We start from the raw sequence: 15,189 nt of genomic DNA on the forward strand, positions 1-15,189 counted from the left end.
CTCTATCCACTTTTACATTTCAAACATGAAATACATAAGAAAAGGCGATTTGATAAAAGGGGAAAAAAATAGAATTTAATATCATTTATTTGTATGACATATACAGTTTGTCCATCCATTTTCTTTCACTTATTCGAGGCCGCTTCGTGTGATCTCATTCTTTTGGTCACTACCCAAAGCTCATGACCACAGGTGAGGGCTGGGACATAGATCGAGCGTCTAAAAACCGTCACCACGGCAGTCCGGCACGTTCTCTGCACCAATCCGTCTGTCAATCTCACTGTTCAACTTACCCTGACTTGTGAACAAGACCCAGAGATACTCAAAACGTGGAACGTGTCTGACGTTGTGCAGTGGATCACACAGGGACCTGATGGCTCGCAGCAAAGGCCCCATGAACTCCCCTTGGGATGATCTGCTTCTTCTTGAATAACACAAAGCACAGTACCCACCGCTCCTTGAGTTGTACAGAACTCAATCCGTTCCTGTAATCAGTCCCCTCAAAGGCCCAGAATAAAGTTTTGTTCAATTCCACGATCATTAAAATAATTTTCAGCCGTTATTTGAAAATCACAGCACATTTCAGGAGAGTGATTTCTGCCACAGAGGGCAGCGTCGTACTGTATCTGCACCTCCCTGCCGCTCTGAACGACCTCAATTTCTGTTTGTCTCCTGCTTCCTGCGTCGCCTTCTAAACCCCAACACAGTCGCAGCAGACGGCTGTTCATCATGAGTCTGGAAACTGCTCGAGGTTTCTGCCTCTTAAAAGAAGTTCTTCTCCTCCACTGTAACTTTGCTTCATGTTGCTCACTGCTCCTGATGGATTAACGTTGGGCCTTTGTAGATGATATAACCCTGAGTACTCTCTTCTACCTGCTCTTTGTAAAGTGTGTTGAAATAAAGATAGATTCATGAAGCCGTAAGAGCTGTAAATAAACGTTCTTGTTGCCTTTTGTCTTACCAGAGGCCAGTCCTACTCTGTGATTGCTTTACCATGGCAACCCTCATCATTACCATTAGAAAGGAAATGATTCTCTATTAATAGACATGATCAGAACAAAGATCGTTGTGAACAGGAAACCAGAGGCTGCTGCGGCTGTGTTGCTATTTCTGTCTGTGTGAACGCAACATGTTTATGACTGCAGCAAGCTGAGCAGAAGTTCAATCAGCTCCTGACCTTCACATGGATCTCTAAAGTTAACACAACTTATTGTGTTGTTATATTTCATGTCTGCATGTGCACGTGTTTATGTACTTTCATGTTTGATCATGCACACACGTCTGGTTTGTGTGGATGCATCCTGCAGAGACTGTGTATTTCTTCTATGCACACACATGTAATCATCACCACGGCCGCAGTTGAAGTAAATACAAGATTTCAAGTTTTACCAGTTTGATCGACTTCCATCATGTGACACTTGTTTAAATGTTGAAACTCCTCAGCCTCTCTGCAGACTCACTCAGAGAATACAGGGCTGCAGCAGAGACGCTTCAAGTGTCGACTGTAAAGTTTCATTTTGTCAAAACCTATCTTTCTGTGAAAGGAGTCAAATCCTCAAACTCTCTGTCACCTGAAACTGCGAACTTCACCACTAAGAGAGTCACCAGATCCTGGTTAGTTCAGCAGCAGACTTGTACTCCTGTTTAAATCTTTGTTGCTCGGTCCCAGCTAATAGTGAGTCTCTGTACCCAGTTACTCTCTCTCTCTCTCTCTCTCTCTCTCTCTCTCTCTCTCTCTCTCTCTCTCTCTCTCTCTCTCTCTCTCTCTCTCTTTCTTTTTGACTGTTTTTATCTTTTATTCTAGGGACGAGTGTTGCAAAGTAGCAGCCGCTATAAACACTCTGATATTTGCATTTTATATTGTATCTGTCCCCATCAAATAAACCAGAAATAACCAGAAATAGTGAAATGTTTGAAATGTTTTGTTGTCTGTGTGAACACTTTGAGTTGCCTGGTGTTTGTAAGGTATTGTATGAATAAACACGGGCTAAAAAGCATTAGTCCCTCATTTACCTTTGTACACGTGAACACTTCGACCTCCCTTTGTAGACAATTTCGATATTTTAGAGTCATGTTTGCTCATTAATATTTCAGAACCTCGTCAGTCCACATGAGTGTGTATCGCTTCTCATAGCGTCTTTCCCTTGTTTGTCAACAAATGCACGCTGTCACGGTGTGATTTACGATGGTGGACTCAGAGACCATCAGTCAGCGCCAAAGTGCACCAAAAAGTCTTACATACAAAATATAGGGAGAAAAGTGCAAAGTCGCCAAAAAGCAAGTCGAGTACATCTACCTGAAAACTGCACCTTAGTTCAGAACGGATTCTTTGTGCCGCACTTCCCTCCTCTGAATGAAATACTCCGACTGAGGCTCAGCTGGATCCTGAAGGTTTACCTGCAGGATGGTACATCATGTTGTTTGTGCTGATCTATGATGTCTGTAGACAGTTTGAGTTAAGTCTCCTCTGCTCTGTCTGTGTGTCTCTTCTTAGGGTGCTGAGGAAGTTCAGGTACCTGCTTAACCCCAGACAGGTGTACAGTTTGGAGCAAGGGGGACCAATGATGGGGTGAGTGCTGCTTCTATCTCTTTATCAGTGACACAAAGATTGACACAAAGAGCGGACACGTTTATGTTTTAGGATGGCACGCTGATGTTTCCTCATAACCCATGGTGTTGAGTTTCTTTTGTTGACGTTTTTCTAAATGCATATCCGATCAGTTTTCATCCCTCTGTTTTTTTTGCATCATGAATATAAAACAGAGTTTCTCTCCGTCATGTCGATCTAACCTGCTGTGGAGGTCGCTGAAGGGGAGCGCTGCATTACTGCTGTACTGTGCATTTGACCTCCTGAGACACACACACACACACACTCAGGGATACGTCAGAGCGGAGCACAGCCTGTACTCTGGAATGAATGCTGTTTCGCCTTTTTGTCCATTCAGGGAAGAAAAACTGCCGCACGCAGCACAGTGGCTGTAAATGCTTTACCTTGAAGGTGAAGCGCTCCCCTCGCCGTCCTTTCACTTCCATTTATGTTCCTCTCTCTCTCTCTGTCTCTCTCTCTCTCTCTCTCTCTCTCTCTCTCTGTCTCTCCTGCCCTTGTCCACTCATGTCTCTCGCACTCTCTCTCTATCGCTCAATCACGACTAGCGGAGCGGCTGGCCTCGAGAGCCCATTGTAGGAAAAGTAACCCGATGACGCACTCGGGTCTGAGGGGAGATGATACACGCCGCGTCAAACACCAACACTGTAACTCTGATGTGAAGCTGGATAAGACTTTCAGTTTACAGTTTAATCATGTTTTAGTTTAATGATGCGACTTGACAAACTTTTGTTAAATCAGCATATTTGAGCTGTTTGACCTCAGTTTGGGATCCCTAACCACTTCCTGTTTCTGGGCTTAACTTCATGTCCTAACCTTCACTCTACAGGAAGGGCCGTACTGTATTTCAATATAAAAGCACACTGCAAGTAAAGTACTCTCAGCTTAAGGCAGTACAAACATTCAAAATAAAAGCCTAACATCCCCCCTCCTCTCCTCTCCTCTCCTCTCCTCTCCTCTCCTCTCCCCCCTCTCCTTTTCTCTCCTCTCCTCTCACATCCTCTCATGTCATCTCCTCTCCTCTCCTCTCCTCACCATGTATCTACATAGTTAAAACCTTTATTTACTGTACAGTAATCTGATTTCAAAATGGTCGGGGAATGAACACAATCGTCTGTATGTAAGTAAGGTGTTAAATGTTGAACTGGGATCTCGGCCGGCTGACACACTCTTAATGAGGTGATGCAATACTGTGCAGAGCTGAGAGGCCCCGCAGCATGATACCTCCAAACAGTGCCACAGAGATAAACACAGGGTGAATGGAGGTCTGCTGTCCTTCGAGGGCTAACCTCCACTCAGCTGAACGCTTACTGTTACCATGCTGTCCTTAGCAACAGGCTCAGCAGCTCAGATGCTGCAGCTGGCTCTCACTCATTTGTTTCTGTTAATTTCTCTACTTTCACTCATTACATTCACATTATTTTCTCAGCCCGTCTGTGAGTGTAAACCTCTCAGCTCCGTGTTGATGTCCTCTCCTCCGCTTTCATACATAAAGAATGACCTCGAGCAGTCACAATCACTCACCTTTATTCATATTTTATATCGACATGGAAAGGTTTTGACTGGATGTGATAAACAGCTCCATGTAGACGAAATACCACCCCCCCCCCCCCCCCCCCTCCTAAGGAGAGTGCATGTTGGTGTAGTTACTCTGCATGCCCATTAGAGGGGACTTTTCTGCACCATGTTACCTGCAGCAGAAATACTGTAATCCACCACTGACTTTCATCTGAGGTAGCACTGACAGGATCGTCACATCAGAGCAGAAGCTGCTGAGTTTATGTTGGAGAAAGTGGGAAATATTTGAACTTCCTCTGAAACCTGAGACCTGAGACCTGAACCCTGATCAGGGTGTGTGATCATGGAGCTAATAAGGCAGTTTAAAAATCTGTGACCTCTGATTGTAAAGCTCTTAAAATGATCTCTGTTAAAACTGTTAAAGCTCATCATTACTGAAGGATTAACAGCAGATATACAGCATTAAAAAGCCTAAAGGGCTATAAAGCAGATTTAACTTAAGGAGACGCTGTTGACTTGTTTCATATTCAAACACATGAAGGGGCGTCATTTTACAACAAAACATAAGTTGAAACATGACCCGAGGCCTTTCAATACTTTTTCACGGTGACTGGGAAGTGCAAAACAAATTTACAAAACAACAGACTCTTGAGGGAAAGGGAATGTACCAAATGCCGGAAGTGACCCGGAGTTACTGTAAAACTGTCATTTTATTGATTTAAAGATGCGGTTTAGGGGGTCTGTGGGGGATCACTGTGCAGGGGCCAGGTGCTCGGTGTGAAGGGGGTCTGTGCTCCACATGCAGCTGTCCTCCTGACGGACAGAGATGAAAGCTTCCGTCGACACCTTTGTCCCAACACACATTAAAGGTCTCTTTGAAGGGCGCGCTCTCTGTGACCGCTCTGTGACGACGGTTTCCAGGGAGGCCGGGTGGCCGGCGGGGGTTGGGGGGGTGAACACAGCTGGAGAGGACGCACAGTGATCAATCTCTCTCTGTCTGTATCTTTCCTGTCTTTCTGCCCGTCAGCGCTTCTGTTCATCTTATTCAATAATTTAGAGCTCAGGAGATACCCCCCCCCCCCCCCCCGTTAGAAAACAACAGTTAACAGATTCATCACTTTTAAAACACTTTGAGGAGACTTGTCCAGAGAAAGATTAAAAGTCTTCATATGTCCGTTACACCTCCTCCATCTTCTGTCCTTTCATAGGCTCAACTTCTTCCACGACGTCCCTGATTTCCGGGTGCTCGCCTGTGGAGGAGACGGCACAGTAGGCTGGATCCTGGACTGTATAGGTACACAGGTTATTTAACGTCTCACACAAAAATCAGCTAAAGTCACAGCTTTCTACAGCTCTTTAAAACATTTTGTTGGTCAGGGTGGGTAACGATCAGTCGCAGTCAGAGGCTGTTTTCTAAACCTTCTTCCACACCATGTAATTTGTACTGATTGGTCCATTTGTGAACAAATGTGAGATCCTCAGTTTGCCAAAAATACCCGGAAGTCGTATTGATTTTGCTGACTCTAACTGCGCAAATGATGGCATAATGGCTCCTCTGCACAGGTTTGACGCCCAATCCTTTCTTGAATCAGCCTCTTAATTTTGCAGAATTGAGCACTTGTTGTCATCTTTGAACCAATCAGCACACAAAGACAGAAGCTGCAGAAATTGTATTAAACCTGAGTTGTCTTTTCATTCTTTTTTATATCTGGCAGGAAATACTGTAGCTATCTCAATCATTGTTCTTCTACTGTAAGTATATTAAAGGTTGGTTTGTTTGTCTTTGTCCGTGCAGATAAAGCTAACTTTGCCAAGCATCCTCCGGTGGCCATTCTCCCTCTGGGCACAGGGAACGACCTCGCTCGCTGCTTACGCTGGGGAGGAGGTGAGACACTCGATTATCTGTATATAAGTGAAGTTTATTTAGAAAGCACAATTCACAGACAAAGGACCCAAAGTGCTTTACATCAACAACACACAACATACTGTACATACACCAAAAACAGGAACAAACTGCTAGTTCATGGACGGACATTTATAAAATCCTGCTATGACCAGGAACCACAATTGGCTCAGTAAAACATCGATCAATAGAACAGATGGACCTGATCACCCATAGAGTCGGACCTCAGAGAGAGAGAGGGGAATGACATGCTGGAAAGGAGCCACAGGCTGGATTTCAAACCTGGTCCGCCCGCTTTGAAGACATCAGCCTCTGTACATGGTGTGCATGGACTAATCACTTAGCCAAATGTGCCCAAGATTTTGTAAAGTTTACAAAATTACCAAATGTGGCAGACTGAGTTTTAAGCAAATGTGACAAAAACTTGCAGCTGATGTAGAGATTACTCTCTAATCCAAAGTTTGATACAGTGCTAACTGGAGAAATCTGTGAGGATCAGTTTCATAAGATGATGTGTTTCAACCATAAAGAGACATAGAGTTAGTAAAAACAAAGTAAACACAGACCTGAAGGGGTTCAAATAAAGAAGAGGGGGCATTAACCTTGAACACCCGATCATGAGGTCGAGGAACTATTACCTTTATATGTTTAGTCGTCTTCCTGCCAGTGGAAAAAAGTGAGATCATCTGCAGATGTTCAGCAGGAAGCTTAAAAACTGAACAGGCTTGAGATACTGTTAGCGTTCATTTGAGCTCTTAAAGAATGAGCGTAGTTTTCAGGAAGGCTCTCAGGTGTTTAATAAATCAGACGAGCATGTGTGTGAATGTGATTCAGGAAATTAAAGATGGCAAACTGGAAGTGGGAGCTCTTAGGTGTCGAATTAAGATCTGTTAATATGCTGAGCACTCGTGCTGACAGTCCTCTGCCAGCCATTGATTTGTTACACAACTTTCTGCCAGTAATTAGCCGGGCTGGTGATGACTGCTGGATTGTTGCTGCTCGGAGGACCTGCAGAGCACTAACACGAGCTTATGAAGGGGTTTGGCGTGAGGGGGCCGTGGGGCGCCATTCGATCAACTGTTGCAGAAATGAACCACTGACTGTAAACTGTAACTGAGAGAACAATCCTCAGGTGGTCTGAGATCATCGGTTTAAATTGTTCAAAGAATGAGAGTGTTGAATTTGAACATGTGATTAAAGATCTCCTCCTCATTCTCCTTTCATGTCGTCAGTCTGTGAAACCTTTAGAGCAGCTTTACATGATCTCATTTATCTGATCCTGAGGTCAGTACAAACCCTCATCTCAGCCTCTGCCTGAAACAGCTACTGTCTCTTTAAGGCCCGCCTCCCCAAGTGCCCACTTTCTTCTGATTGGCCCCCTTGGCTCTGGAAGCGTTCCAGAGTGGGTCCGAACACTGCAGGGCTGCCAGGGGAGGGCTGCTCTCCAGCTCTGGGAGAAGAGAGTCTATGTAAGAGATTTCAACAGTTTACGTAGAGACTTGAGGCCGTCTGGTGAAATTCTTGGTTTCATATCGGGGAACTATAGCGTGATTTGCAATTTAGCGCCCTCTGCAGACTCATCCTGGGATTACGCCAACATATGTTTGACCTCCATCAGTCAGACGAGTACAGGATCATCTTCTTACTGTCTGTTCCAAAACTCAGAACTGAACTAGGGTGAAAAGACGTTTAAGTTTGCTCCTCCCTTAACTTTGAACCAGTTACAAAAAGGGCTGAGACTCAAAGAGCTGCTCTGATTGGACGATTTTAAAAGGATGTTCAATGACACGTCTGGCTCTAGATGTATACCTGATAGATTTATGTTTATAAATGATCTTTCTGAAAGATTTACTGTTTCATTTTTTGTCATTTTGTATCTTAAACCATTTTATGATTAAGTATCTCTATTATATCTGTATGTGTGGCTGCTCGTTGTTTGTTAGAAACTCCGCTGACCGTCTCGGCCAGAAAAAACCCTGAATGAGTTGAGTTTCCTGGCTTCATAAAGTGTCACCGTGTCATGCTGTCACGGCTGCAGACATGTTAGCCTGCCCACAAAGGAGTTCATGTGTTTGAGTTAATGACTGTGAGGACCGCTCGCATGATTTCTTTTGTTGTCATGTGTAGATTTGAGACAGAAAATATCCGAGAGCTCTTCAGTGGGTGCTACACAGATTATATATGTGTGCACAGGATATCGAGGGATCTGATGGGAAAGCAACAATTGTTTTTAATTGAAGAGGAAATTGTTCCATCTCAAGCCGCTGTAGTAACACATTCTTCATATTTCACACGTGATGCTCCCAGCGTGACATTAAAGCCTCACGCCCTCGTGACACCCCTGAACACACTTCCGCCTCTGATCTCCATTAAGGAGCCCGACTCTCAGCTGCAGAGTAAAACAGAGGGCTCCCTGGGGCGCTGTCAGGCAGGTTCGGAGGTGGTGAGGGCGGCGGCGTCTGTGAAGTGGCAGCCTAATCAGTGCCATTGTGTCTCGTGGTAGAAGCCGTATAATTCACAGTTTCACCAGTTATGTGCGAGGGTGTGAATTTGGATTGGCTGAAATATTAAACTTGGAAAGGTTTACTCTGAAGCTGCTGCACGTGAATAACCACCAAGGTAGACTCAACGCATCCAAATATCATTTTAAACGCTTAAAAAACTCATAAATCCTCAGGCGACGTTCAGCCTTTAAACTATTTCACTAAACTAAACTGAAGTATTCTTTTTCTTTGAATCTTTGTTCAGGAAATTGGTACAAAATTGATTCAAAAATTGCCCTTACAAAGAGCTGAGGTCAATAACATCTATGCATGTATGCTGCAAAAAAGTCAGTGGCTTTGACTGCTTTCTCCGCCCTTAAGTAATCTCGCTTTAAAGCAACAAAAAAATAACTTTTCCACCTTAAAAATATCCGTTTCAAAGTCGATATGAAGGGGCAACAGCTCTTAACCAACAGGATAGCTACTCTCCCGTGTCTGCAGAGCGCCGGTCGTCTGCTTACAGCACTATGCAGGTTTGGCAGCAGGCCGCAGGGTGCGTACAACTTTACGCCACGAGACAGTTAGCCCGCCTCTGTTCTGTTTGATACAATGGGTGACGCTACGAGGAAGAGGACGGAGACGTAGCGTTAAAAGCTGTTTCAGCCTGTATAGTTAGCGGTGTCATCATTGTCTCATGTTTAGCAACTTTAGCGGCTATAGGAAGTCGTCTAACCCGAGTCACGTCTCAGGTTTGATACCAAAATCAATAAATCCATCTGACACCAAAACTAGTCTCTACAACGCTCTGTCGACGCCAGCAGAGTCAGACTTGTGTTAAATCCATCATATTACTGAACCTTGTCAGTCGGTCTTTGGCCCCATTCGCTGTCGCAAATTCTAATGACGTAAAATCTTATTGATCTTGTTGGTCAATACCAAAACATGCAGCCACACTTCATCTGAAAACAGGACAGGGTTACACTTCTGAACACAAATTATGTATCATATCTGTTGTTTTTATTAACCACTTGCCCCCCCCCCCCCCCCCCCCCCCTCTCTCTCTCTGGTTGGCTGTTCTCTGCAGGTTATGAGGGCGGCAGCTTGCTGAAGTTCCTCCGGGACATCGAGCACAGCACGGAGGTGGCTCTGGACCGCTGGAACATCGACATCGTCCCTGATGACAAGGAGGAGAAGGGAGACCCCGTCCCCTACAGCATCGTCAACAACTACTTCTCCATCGGAGTGGTAGGACTACCATCATCACTTTACTATCTGGCTTAAAATGTTAGATACACACCTCTATCAAATAACCATCAAATAATACACCACAGAGGCCGGGTTATATTTAAATAAAGAGGACTTATTCAGTTAAATATTGTGTTTCATAATCTGAAATAAAATTTTGGTCTGGTTTAAACGCACTCTTTAAACCGATCTCTACTGCGCAGATCCGGTTCTACTGGAGAGGCTGAGACACGCTGTCCATTTGTATACACAGTCTGTGATCTGAACTCTGAACATAAAGAGGTTTGAGAGCACAGATAAAGCATACATTAAATAGGTTTGAGAGCACAGATAAAGCATACATTAAATCATCAGATGTATTGGTGATAAGTGAAGTATCTCAGATTAAAAAACCAACCACCCTCAAACTGTGTGACTGACAAACACTTTAGTTGCAACAATGATAGCACGGTGACAGAGATTATCTGGTCTTTGTGGACTTGAGCAATTAGCAGATTCATCAGTGAGTTTGTGCTCCCTCTCGGGCCGGGTTTCGTCTTTTAATTGGAGGAGAGTAGCATGCTGCCAGGTTTCCAGTTGCCTGGCAACCTGTTTATCTCATCCTGATGGAGACGCTCGTTTGAAGGCTCAGGGACATTTACACAGAGGTGACAATCACGGCCTGTGTGAAGTGGTCACAGTGCCGCTCTGCTGGTTTAGCTTCAGTGTAGTCAAAAAGAAGACGACTCTGCCCTGCAGGTCAGCGACTCGTGGAGTCTCTTTCTGGAAACACTTAATAGATCGTACCCTTCCTGTTCTAATGTTAGGTTTAAGAGAAGAAAACTGAGGCTACAGTTGAACCATAAACCTGTGCATTGAATCAGTTCATCGTATCATTTAACATTTATTTTTATCGTTTTGTCTCGTTTTAATACTGATGCTTACGTTAACAAGCAAGACCACAAGTTTTATTTATTCAAAACAAATACAAATCAACACCAGGAGTACCACGTTTGTCCACAGAGGGCGCCAGATCCACACAAAACGAACACTCCTCTTGCTGCTTTAGGGTCTGTGTCTGTGCTGGCTACAGACAGACTACCGGACTCTGACTGTTGCTAGGTGACAAAAAGTTGGCCTGCCGAACTTCTGCTTCCCTTAGTAGTGACTCAAGTTTTAGAATTCTCCGTATGCAGAATTTTTGCTTCTACTAAAGGAAACTTCCCCAAGAGAACATGAAAACCATGTAAAGGAATCGTGTCCTGACATAGGCAGCAGGGTTCGACCTTTAGGATGTACCGTTGAAAAGACGTGTAATTTTCCAGAGGTCCCGCCCCTCCTTGATTTTGATTGGGTGTGTGAGGGAAGTACTCTGAGCTGCTTGGCACTACCATCGCTAAAAAAACATAGACACAGGACCTTAATGATTCTGCGATCTACGGGCTTCCTTATAGTTGCTAAGCTACATTTCCCCCACATGCAAATGGTCAGTCCTTCACTTGTGCACCAGCATAGCACATTATTACCATCACACCAAAGCTGTTATGACAAACACAGTGAACATTTCAGTGTAGCGGTGGAAGGCAGACCGCTCGGCTTGTTGTTCTGCCAAACTTTGTGCTGACTCATCTCCACGGCCACTAAAGTCAGCACCATCTGACGTCTTTTTGTTGTGTTTTTTTCTCCTCCTGTAACATTCAGACCCCATTAGGTTGGCAAATAAAAATAACATTCACACTCCCTGGTTATGAAGGTACAGTACACGCGACTATAAATACACGGCGGTGACATAAGCGTGGAGAGGACATATGTGCACAGGTAGATGGGGGGGGGGGGGGTTTGGCTGCAAGAAGAAGAACCACAGCGATGTTACACAACTGAACTCCTGCTGAGGCCTGCGTACATGGTCAGAGTATAACTCATCTATAGGCTTATTAAATCTGTGTGCAATAACCTCAGGTGCAATAATAGATGTACAGGATTTATAGGACAAGAAAACACTCTTCTATTTTTAATACCTTTGCTTTTTTTGGTCGAGCTGACTCTGGGAGACGCTTCATTAACCTTATTGTCTCACAAAGTGAGGAATGCAGCCATAAAAAAAGACAACAATCAACATCTTTCACATCAAACATAAAATGATAAGCATTATATAGTAATGTCTAGAAAAAATGTAAAACATCAGGTTCTTAAAGAGGACATATTATCCCCCTTCTCCACCTTTTCAAACAGTCCCACCAGAGGAGGTTTGTGACCCTGTATAAACCAGCTCTCTCAGAACGCTCCGTTTTGGTGTGTGTGTCTCTTTAATGCAATGACCCCCGCCCCCCTGAGTTTTCCCGGTAGACATCACTCCTCTGTAGCGAGAATAAAAATGGCGGACCTGTGTAAAAGTTTTGTTCTAGGCTGGAGGAGGAGTCCATGGGTGGAGATACCAGGGGAGGGGAGGGTATTTTTTTTCACTGTGACATCACAAGGAGAGCACATTAAAAACAGAGCATTTTTCTCTGTGTTGTAAGACTTAAGCAGACCACAAACTAAGGACTGGATGGGTTTATTTTACATTTTGTGGGTCGGTAGACACTCAGGCAGTCTGTCCCAGTTTAACCCCCTTTATACAGTATGACGATCATGACTATTTTTACTTTCAGTGTGTGTTAATTTTGGTGCCCTCTGTGGACAAACAATGTAGTGTCAGGTCCTGTTTAATCCTGATTGTGTCATCAGGTTTATCCAGTCCAGTTTTCTTTGAAAACCAGGATAAACGTGAGCTGGATTAGCTGGACCTGGATAGCATAAAAGCGGGTTCCCAAAACCGGATCACTCTGATCCAGATCAAGTGTTTTAGACGACCAGGCCCTGGCTGTCGGTGTGACACTGCCCGTTTGTTTGTTTTGAACAGGCTCTCTAATGCATCAGGGCCATAAAATAAAGCGACAGATCAGCAAGCCTGCGAGAGCCACGGTGACAGATGGCCGAGTATCTGTGAGCACACGACACCTGAGCAAACCGATCTGTGACTCACACACCGATGATGCAGTCATTACTAACCCTCAAATCTGCTTTACTAACCATACAGGGTTTGCGTTTCCGTCCATCCCATCACAGAGCTCGCTACTCGGGGTCTAGTTGCTAAGGAGACGGGAGGCTGGCAAGGCCGAATCTGAAAGCTTTTCCACAGTCATCTGTCCTTTATCTCGCTGACTTAATCGTGGATGACATGGTGTGGAGCATGTGGTTGGCTGTCAAAGCTGTAAATCTGAGGGAGCGTTATATAACTACTCTTTCAATATATTCCAGGATCTCAGCTACGATACATTTCTAACAATCCTCGGGGCCAAATCACTGTTTTAAGTGCAAATGTCTTAAATTCAGAAATAGCATTAAGCATACCTAAAAATATATTTACCATCTTTACGTAAGATGAGGGTTTAGTAGGTTTACGGCTTTGTGCTGTTGGCAGGAGTGACTGTTGGTGGAAAGGTGCACAGAGCAGTGGGCTCACTGTGGGGGCTGCAGTGAACAGAAACAGGAATGTGTGTGGAGCCTTTGCCTCGTGTTTCAGCTTGTGGCTCCATATAACAACGGTCTGTTGTCATGTTTTCAGCTCTGACAAGCGCAGCACAAATATTTCCTTCATTGTTTGTAAAGTGTTTGAATCTCAGACTATATATAGAGCCTGACTGATATATGTGAGTCTGATATAATCGGACTCTTCCGGTATATATCAGATTCATATAAATGTTTTCTGTAACTAGGGCTGTGAAAAAATTAAAATTTTAATTGCATGTTTGAAATTCTCTCATTTCGCATTTAAAAATAAAACTTGTTAGGCTTTTATTTTGAAGTTTTGTACTGCTTCAGGCCCTGTGTCCACCTAGCGCTTTTTTCCTGAGCTGCAGCGTCTTTTCAATGCGTAGAGAGCGCTCGCAGCAGAAAGCGGCCTCCTGGATGAAAAGTGCAGCTCCCAGCGTGTTTTAAAAAAAATAATCATGGCCGAGCATCGGTTGCTCAAGCGCTTTCACTTGACCTGCAGCCTGGAAAGAATCTCATGAGAGGAATCTGAGAGAAGGAAATCACAGCATGTCAGCAGCCATTAAAGATGCCACCTCGTGTTGCAGTGAGGAAGCTGATCCCTCTGCATCGCGTCTCTGAGCTCCACTTTAATGTGGTGTAAACGTGTATGCATGTGCGTGCACTGAAACACACATGGATGTGTGTGTGTGTGTGTGTGTGTGTGTGTGTGTGTGTGTGTGTGTGTGTGTGTGTGTGTTCTGCAAAATGATTCCTGGTGTTAATGGCCGATTACAAATGTGGATCACAATCCCTGACTTCACCATCAGGCTGGAGGTGAAGACTCTGATGGACACAGAAAACCTGAGCTACTTCGTTGAACCTCATTGTCAGAGGTCACATCAGGGCGCCTTCATGTTGTTTACTGAAGATGTTTCTGCAGGACTCGTCAATCCCAGCACAGATAGGATTACAGCAGTTTAAGAGCATATTTTTATGTTTCCTCATATCAGATGATCGTCCTTCAACTCGCCAATAAACGAACAGTCTGAGCCGTACTAGCATATGATGATGCGTGCGTTCAGAAAGATCCATGCAGTCATTCTTGGTGCTCACATTGACGGCAGGAAATGTCCAGGTGCATCAGACGTCCAATCCTCGCATGGTCATTTGGACGCTCAGTGTATTGAGAGTAACGTCACAATCTGTCAGGGATTTAAAAATGTAAGAAGAGTGGTCTCGAGCTTCTGTTTCTCCCTGACACTCAGCGCTGCAGCTTTGAAACTTTTTGTAAATGTGAGACAAAATAAATCTAACTCAATCCTGGAAAAAGATTTTAACCGTAGAGTTCATCATAAAGCAGGCGAGGCCACGGGAAGAGAGAGTGAGCACATAAAATGATCTGAGCGTGTGTGTGTATGTGTATATGTGTGTGTGTGTGTGTGTGTGTGTGTGCGCGTGTGTGTGTGTGTGTGTGTGTGTGTGTGTGTGTGTGTGTGTGTGTATGTGTGTGTGTGTGTGTGTGTGTGTGTGTGTGTGTGTGTGTGAGGTAGGGATGGAGTAGCGCTGGCACACACTGAAGGTCAGAGGAAGTATCAGTGACAGGAAGTGAGCTGCTGCCAGGTTCAGGCCAGGTTACCACGGTAATGAATGGCCGTGCTGAGTGACACCTGGCCAGTCTTAAAAGAAGGGGGGGGGGGGGTGCTCGACACATCGCACACATGGTCACACACGTTGACTCACAAACACACACATCTGGGCAGTCTCTATAGCCTCTGAAAAGTTGGCTCCACATCTTTGTGATATCAACAGAACATGAAAACAAAACTCAAGAGCGGTGGTCAGAAATCTTTTTAAAAGTTTCACTAAATGTCTTCAAATGGAGCCGCGTCGATTTCAGAGCATGAGGAGCAAGAAAAAAAACAAAATACATAACTTTCTCT

The 15,189-nt window shown here is 44.4% G+C and overlaps 1 protein-coding gene across 1 annotated transcript in view; it reads left to right on the plus strand.

The window, feature by feature from the left end:
- Positions 1-15,189, plus strand: part of LOC109986960 (diacylglycerol kinase beta) — a 104,465-nt gene that overhangs the window by 42,705 nt on the left and 46,571 nt on the right. The window contains exons 18-21 of the mRNA XM_065962181.1: positions 2,495-2,569; positions 5,332-5,417; positions 5,919-6,008; positions 9,594-9,754. Of these exons, the coding sequence (XP_065818253.1) occupies positions 2,495-2,569; positions 5,332-5,417; positions 5,919-6,008; positions 9,594-9,754 (412 nt within the window). The remainder of the gene's footprint in view (positions 1-2,494; positions 2,570-5,331; positions 5,418-5,918; positions 6,009-9,593; positions 9,755-15,189) is intronic.

The sequence above is a fragment of the Labrus bergylta genome, chromosome 13, assembly GCF_963930695.1.
Source record: "Labrus bergylta chromosome 13, fLabBer1.1, whole genome shotgun sequence".
Classification (NCBI taxonomy): domain Eukaryota; kingdom Metazoa; phylum Chordata; class Actinopteri; order Labriformes; family Labridae; genus Labrus; species Labrus bergylta.